Source organism: Palaemon carinicauda, chromosome 33 (genome assembly GCF_036898095.1).
Source record: "Palaemon carinicauda isolate YSFRI2023 chromosome 33, ASM3689809v2, whole genome shotgun sequence".
NCBI classification, from domain to species: Eukaryota; Metazoa; Arthropoda; class Malacostraca; order Decapoda; family Palaemonidae; genus Palaemon; species Palaemon carinicauda.
Window position 1 is genome coordinate 48,553,305 of NC_090757.1, and position 8,570 is coordinate 48,561,874.

An 8,570-nucleotide genomic window follows, 5' to 3' on the forward strand; every position below is an offset into this window, starting at 1 on the left:
AAGCTCCAATATGGAGTGAATTTCATGGAAAGAGGAAGCCTACAACAAGGAGAAAACTTTATGGAAAGGTGGAGCCTACATGGAGTGAACTTCATGGAGAGAGGAAGCATCCAACATGGAGAAAACCTTATGGAAAGATGAAGCCCCCAACATGGAGTGAACTTCATGGATAGAGGAAGTCTCCAACATGGAGAAAACTTTGTGGAAAGAGGAAGCCTCCAACATGGAGTGAACTTCCAGGAAAGAGGAAGCCTACAACATGGAGGAAACTTTATGGAAAGATGAAGCCTACATGGAGTGAACTTCATGGAAAGAGGAAGCCTCCAACAGGGAGAAAACTTTATGGAAAGATGAAGCCTCCAGCATGTAGAAAACTTCATGGAAAGATGAAGCCTCCAACATGGAGAAAACTTTATGGAAAGATCAAGCCTCCCACATGGAGTGAACTTCATGGAAAGAGGAATCCTCCAACCTGGGGATAACTTTATGGAAAGAGGAAGCCTCCAACCTTGCGATAACTTTATGGAAAAAGGAAGCATCCAACCTTGAGATAACTTTATGAAAAGAGGAAGCCTCTAACCTTGAGATAAATTTATAGAAAGAGGAAGCCTCCAACCTACGGAGAACTTTATGGAATGAGGAAGCCTCCAACCTAGAGTGAACCTTATGGAAAGAGGAAGCACCCAAAGAATAATGCCCACAAAACACAATCCGTAAGATCTATTGTTACCCCCAGCAACAGGAAGTGTAAATGATAAGCAGAATCCATAACCAGATGCATTTGCGCGTTATTCCAAAGATCCTCTCCTAAATTGAAACGTCATTTACACGCTGAAGAACCTTCGGGGGAAAATAATAGGAAAATGCCGTTTTACATTTTCCTCTGTCATTAGATTTTAAAAGGGAAGGATCCATCACAGTCTCCCACAACGGAAACGAGAGAGAGAGAGAGAGAGAGAGAGAGAGAGAGAGAGAGAGACAATGGTAATTATCTGTTATTATAACATAAATGGTCATTTTAAAAACAATAATATCAATAATTTCAGTAATAGTAATAATTTTGAAAACAATAACAATTCTAATAAACGATTAATAACCTAAGATAAAAATTTGAATAAATAACATAAAAATGAAACGTTTAAAATTAAATACATCCTTTAAAAACGAGTAAGAAGGCCAGGTTCCAATACAAACTAGGCAGAGAGAGAGAGAGAAAGAGAGAGAAAGAAGAGAGAGAGAGAGAGAGAGAGAGAGAGAGAGAGAGAGAGACGTTATCCTGATGGGAAAGGTGGGGAGTGCAAACACCTGGTGGGAAGGGGGGAGGGGGATGGAGAAGTGAGAAGAAGTCTTGTGAAATTGCCCCTCCTATATCTTCGTTTGTATCACTTCATCACAATTTATAAGTGGCTTCGCCTCGCAAGAGATGCATATTTTCCATTCCATTACTTTTTTTTTTTTTATTGAAGGAATGAATTTCGAGTCTTATTCTCAATTTTTTGGAGTTTGTATTATTTCTTGATAATGACGTAACTGAGATTTTACAGGGTTTTTTTCCATAACGAATTACAAAAACACCAGTACACAACATTAGGATACATGCGTGTGTGTGTATGTATGTGTATATATATATATATATATATATATATATATATATATATATATATATATATGTATATATATAAATATATATGTATATATATATATATATATATATATTACACACAAAACATGGTTATCTGTGCCAGGATATAAAACAATTATAAGCTAACCTCTGCATATATATATATATATATATATGTGTGTGTGTGTGTGTGTGTGTGTGAGTTTATACATGCATATACTGTATAGTTGAATGTGCAACAAACCTGATGTGTTTAGCTGCATCAAATATTAAAAACCAATAAAATACTTATCAACTAATATCCCTCAACTACTCCACATTTTCCCACCTCTCTCTCTCTCTCTCTCTCTCTCTCTCTCTCTCTCTCTCAACAGCTTACTTCCGAGAATATAATCGTTACCCAATTACAGAAAGAGGCTTGCCAATGGTTGACCTATTCATCAACTCGCAAAAGGAAACTCTCGAGCAATCTCAACGATCCTGGGGCTGCAGGAGGAGGAGGAGGAGGAGGAGGAGGATGTCAAGGGCTCATTCCGGGGGGAGGAGGACTCTCCTAGAGATCCTTCGATGCTGGAATTCTTTCCTAATTTTAAATGTAACGGAGAGAGGCTCAAATGTTTACGTTTAATTAAAACAGATGAAGTTATATACAAATGCAAAAATAACAGCATAATTAAATGTCTGTACTTGTACACTGCAGATAACTTCTCCACAAACACTAAAGGATACTAAGCCACTTGTTGAGCAATTTACATTTTGTAATTAATCAGCTTTTGTTAAATCACAATTAAATTCTCTAAATTTTTTTACAATTTAAATTTTGCTGCAAAATTTACAAGCAAAGATTTTGACTCATTTTAATATATTCGCACACAAACACGCATACTCACACACACACACACACACACACACACACACATATATATATATATATATATAGGTGTGTATATACATACATATATGCTATATATATGTATGGATGTATATATGCAGTATGTATTTAGACACACACTTATAAATATATATATATATATATATATATATGTATGTATGTATGTATGTATATATATACATATATAAATATATATGTCTAAATACATACTGCATATATATACATATTATTGAGAGAGAGAGAGAGAGAGAGAGAGAGAGAGAGAGAGAGAAGCGTTTGCATTTGTTCCCACCATATTAATGAGCCGCACTGTAAATGCAAGCAAATACAAAACATGTTATTCTCCCAATGATCATCAACTTAAACGTTTGCGTTCATTTTCGAACGGCCTTTTTACCCTCAAAATGTAAATCTGTTGTAAGGACCTTTTTAAGAGTCGTATTGCATTGAGCAAATTGTCGAGAGGAATCGACATTTCTTCGTTAATGACTCATGCGATAAGTATTTTGCAGTCTACTTTCGACAACTGCAATTTGGAGGGAATTTCACTTGTTTGCTTACTTTATTATTATTATTATTATTATTATTATTATTATTATTATTATTATTGATATTGATATTGATATTATTATTATTATTATAATTATTATTATTATTAATACCAATATCAATATTAATATTATTATTATCATCATTATTATTATCAATAATATTAATATTAATATTGATTCTAATATTATTATTATTATTATTATTATTATTATTATTATTATTATTATTACAAGCTAAGCTACTACTCTATCGGGAAAAACGGGATGCTATTAGCCCAAGGCCTCCAATAGGGAAAAATAGTCAAGCAAGCAAAGGAAACCAGTATATAGATGTTCAATAAAAGATGTAATGAACAATTAAAATAAAATATTTTAAGGGCAGTAACAAAATAAAAATAGATCTTTAAATACATTTATTTGTTATAAATATACTTCCATATAGAAGAGCATAAAAATGATAATGATTACTGATAGAATACTGTATAGGCTGCATTTTTATATATCTAATTTGGAGAAATTAATATCTATAAAAAAAGAAAACATCTAGATTCTAAACGGGTAAGCGTAAGCAACTAGTGGAGACTTGATGGTATAAAAACATAACGATGATTTACATTTTTATTTCACAATGCTAAAGACTATTACTGAGTTTTCTTTCAAAGTTGCTAAGCGCAAAGGATTCAAGAATATCTACAATTGCTTACCAAAACAATACAACTTTGACTGGCCAGACAGGTTATGGCTCATTTCATCTTTTCCGACACATGCACTGAATAGTCTGGCCTATTCTTTACACATTCTCCTCTTTCGTCATATGCTTGACAACACTGAAATTACCAAAAAAATTCTTCTTCACTTAAGAGGTTAAATACTGGGCTCTAATTGTTCAGTGGCTACTTTCCTCTTGGTAAGGGTAGAAGAGACTCTTTAGCTATGGTAAGTGGCTCTTCAAGGAGAAGGGCACTCCAAAATCAAACCATTGTTCTCTAGTCTTGGGTAGCGCCATAGCCTCTGTACCATGGTTTTCCCCTGTCTTGGGTTAGAGATCTCTTGCTTGAGGGTAAAATCGGGCACACTATTCTATCTTGTTTCTCTTTCTCTTGTCATTTTGAAGTTTTTTTCCTCTTGTTTTTTTTTTTAAGTTTTTATCCTCTTGTTATTTTGAAGTTTTTATCCTCTTGTTATTTTCAAGTATTTATAGTTTATATATGAAAGATTCATTTTAATATCATTGTTCTTAAACTTCTCTTGTAGTTTATTTCCTTATTTCTTTTCCTCAATGGGCTATTTTTCCTGTTGGAGCCCTTAAGCTTATAGCATCCTGCTTTTCCAACTAGGGTTGTAGCTTCGCAAAAGGAATAATAATAATAATAATAATAATAATTGGCAAGCGAAAGACTCCTTGGGGCCTAACATTACGGACATGTCATCTATAATATAATTTCTTCAATGCTTTCCATATCAAAATATATGTAAAATGAAGATAGCCACTTTCCTTGATCAAATGTACTTATAAATACCTGATCTCAATATATTCTTTATACTTTTATCAGCTTTACCTTTAAATATCTAGACTATTTTAATTCGTTGCCCTTGGATATAAAAGCATAACTTGGGCCCGAGATAAGTTATTTTCCTTATAAGTCTATTTTGAAGCATTCAGATTCAAGATGTGCTATTTACTTTTTTAAAATTATATTTCGAGTGTCATGACTGAATATAGGCTCTTTACTTTAAAAGTTTATCTTTTGATGTCATGACTCAAGATAGATTCCTTACTTTATAAAGTTCATCTTTTGAATGTCATGCTTCTAATATGGGCTCTTTACTTTATAAAATTTTCTATTTTGAATGTCATACCACAAGATAAACTCTTCACTTTATATAGTTTATCATTACCAATGCAAACTCAAGAAAGACACTTTATTTAATAAAGTTATTGTGGTGACCTGGTGGTAGCGTCCTTGCCTTGTGATTGCCAGACTAGGGTTCGAGTCCCGCTCAAACTCGTTAAGTTCCTCTGGCGGCTGTAACCTCACCTTCCTTTTGAGCTAAGAGTGCGGGGTTTGGGGGATCCTATGACCTACCTGCCGAGTCATCAGCAGTCATTGCCTGGCCCTCCTTGGTCCTAGCTTTGATGGAGAGTGGACTAGGGTGCTGATCATAAGTAATATGTTCAGCCTCTAGGGCATAGCCCTGCTTGATAGAGCAATGGCCCTGTCCCTTGCCTATGCCATTCATGAGGGGCCTTTAAACCTTTAAACTATGCATATGGGCTGGCTTCTCAAGCGTGTATGTGGTGTGGTTTCAAAATTAGTCCATCTACTTTCTAGATGAGTTCATGCATCAATTGAGCCCTTTAGACACGCAAGTCTAATAGAACCGCAAGCTCTTTTGGCTTGGCATTGCCATGTCTTTCCCATGTTCTCGATATGCTCATGCATTAATAAAGACGTCTCGCCCAGGCAAAACACGGAAGGCTTATAAAATGATAAAAGTTTTAAATATTCAAACGGAGGGGTGAATTAAAAGCCCACGTTGCAGCCACCACCTTTCTTTTGCATTTTCTGATTTCGCATAGCATACGACGTCACTTACTTTAATGTTACAAGTAATCGCCGTGACATTTTGGTGAAAAAAAATGGGATATGACTGAGAAGGGAAGTCGTGTTTGCTTTAATTAAGTTTTCGGAATGTTGGTAGCTCATTGGAAAGCCACGTTCATTTGGGGACTGTCTTAGAAACGTTTTTTTTTCCGTTTACTGACGCGATGCAGGGTGTTTTACAACAGTAATCAGTTCTGCCAACGAATCTTTTATTGTACTGTAAAAAGTACATTTTCATCAAGTAAATGCTTACAGTACTTACACAGAAGCTCTTTATAGATATTACAAATAAGTCTTTTACGGGCTGCCAACGCAAGAGCCCATGTCTTACACACGGTAAGGCAATCTTGACACACACACATTACAAATAAACTATATATCAGTTAAATGTTGTATAATGATGCAAGTAATAAAACAAACAATAAAATGCTTAAATGTAGTGGATCATTGCAAATAATAAAAATGAACTATAGATTACTTAAATATAGTCTATCATTGTACAGTAGTTAAAGAAAATCTTGTGTTTAATTCATTGTAAAAATGACGGTGGAGTAGAAAAAAAAGGTTTAGTTTCAGAGCAAAACAGTAAAAAAACTTTTCAGACTGGTGTATAGTCTTCGCATTCAGTAATTAACAAGTTTTCTCTAACCAATATGCTAAAAGTTTCAAGCAACTAATTAGTTTTCCCGTAAATTTCAACCATTTACGACAACTAATTAGTTTTCCAGCAGATTTTATATATTTACAGCATCATTCAACTATTTCACTCATAAATATTATGAACCTTTTTTTCTTATAATTTCCAACGCAAGCAATTTCGACCCAACCGCCCTTTCTGGAACCGACTGAACGCAGCCGAAGAACGACCGAGAGCTGCGAGCTAGTCGATGAAGAGAGGTTTTAGATTTATACCTTAATAACGAAACGACTGTGTTTGCCCTCAACCCATTCCTTAAACCCCCTGCCCCCTTGCCTACACAACCCCAACCGAAACAAACTTGCATATTAGAGACTCTAGACACCTCGTATGTGACAGCGGGGCCTTGAATTTATCGTCTGCACATCCCACTAATATAGTGTAGGTGCGAGACGGTTTAATTAGCGGCCCTCACGCAGAGCCTGATGTTGGAGTGTGTGTGTGTGTGTGTGTGTGTGTGTGTGTTAGTATGCGCATGAGCAAGCGCGCTATTCATTTGTATCCATTGGTCTGAAGCTTATTGTTACCCATCAAGCTGTTGCAGGGGAAATCAGCTTTTCCTGTCTCAGTAATTATTGCTGAATTAGCCGTTGCTTGTTCAATATAAACATCCTTCTTTTAAGATGGGTAATAGGACAATCAATCTGATGGCTTTACCTTGCCCCAGGCCTGAATAAATGAGATAAGGATGGACATTTAGTAAGCTTGGTGGTTGAGGGAAAATATCAGTCGCCAAACTAGGCAAAGGTCATTAGTTTCCACAACTGTAACCATACGCGTGTTACATTAGTTCTGTGAGGTGTACCTTCCCTTTAATCCTTAGAGATCAGGAGCCGAAAAGGTATGGAGAGAGAGAGAGAGAGAGAGAGAGAGAGAGAGAGAGAGAGAGTGAGAGAGAGAGAGATTCCTCTGACGAACTACTGATTTAGTCCTATAAAAAGGAGTGGCAAGGCAACATCTCATCATTGTAAAATTCAACATTCCAAACTGAAAAGGATAGTGCCATTGTTTGTACCAATCCTGTTCTGTTGAAGGCAAACACAAACTTCTTAAAAACAACATAAAGCCTTTCCTAATGTTAAATGTCATGAGTCCCTCGTCGTGTTGACGACCAATGTATAAATTCGTGCTAGTAAAAAGAATTTTGTGTACATGGGCAAGTAAATGCAACACTAGTTTTTTAATCTATTGAGTGAGTGTTCAAATGGAACAAATCATAACAGCGTGAACAATGTACTTTATATTAAATAGATGAGTATAAACAAGCTCTGACTTCGGAGAAACATCATGCTGGGATTGGGTGGTTTAGAAAAGAAGCCCGTAAGTGTAAATATTTTGGCTGGAAATAAAGCAAACAATATAAAGCAGGTTTGCAATTTCCACGCAGTGTTAGATCTTTTCACTTGGATATTTAATAATCAATTATGAATACCAGGTATTTACAACTTCTGCAAGATAATAATTTGGGTTATGGAATGGGATTTCTTATATATTTGTCAAGTTTTGGTAAACATTGGTGATAGCAAGAGCAGGTGGGAATGAATAAAAGTCACACTTCAAAAGTTCAAACTAGCAGCAAATTTTTTTTATGTTGAACAGGCTGACATAAGTCTTTCTTTTCAGTTTATATATGAAAGACCTATTCTAATATTGTTACTGCTCTTGAAATATTCTGTATTAATAGTTGATTACTTCTTTTGTAGTTAATCATTTTTTTATTTCCTTTACTCAATGGGCTATTTTTCCCTGTTGGACCCCTTGGGCTTATAGCATCCTGTTTTTCCAAATACGGTTGCAGATTAAGTAGTAGTAGTAGTAGTAGTAGTAGTAATAATAATAATAATAATAATAATAATAATAATAATAATAATAATAACAACAACAGTTATGTCAGGTAAGAAAGGTTATAGAGTGATAATAAATAACAGCTACTAAGGGTAACATGTGGATAACTACAATAGATAGATATTACTGATAAACACAACAGTCGGGTATATCAGCCAAAGCTAATCATAAAGCAAAAATTGATGGACAGAACAACAAGCGAGTTCATAACCCAAACAAGATAGAGAGCCAAGGACAATAGCCACTAAGGGAAGTTGCAACTGACAATTACACCAGTTGAGAATTAATGAAAAAAAAAGAGACTGATGGAGACAAACTACGCGGTTCCCTTTAAGGAATTCCTGGAAGGAGCCTAAAA

General features: G+C 35.1%; 1 protein-coding gene across 1 annotated transcript in view; it reads left to right on the top strand.

Moving 5' to 3' along the window:
• Window positions 1-281: 281 nt before the first annotated feature.
• The window catches only part of LOC137626165 (uncharacterized), an 89,607-nt gene continuing 81,318 nt past the window's right edge, over window positions 282-8,570 (top strand). The window contains exons 1-3 of the mRNA XM_068357243.1: window positions 282-441; window positions 2,076-2,216; window positions 7,619-7,687. Of these exons, the coding sequence (XP_068213344.1) occupies window positions 282-441; window positions 2,076-2,216; window positions 7,619-7,687 (370 nt within the window). The remainder of the gene's footprint in view (window positions 442-2,075; window positions 2,217-7,618; window positions 7,688-8,570) is intronic.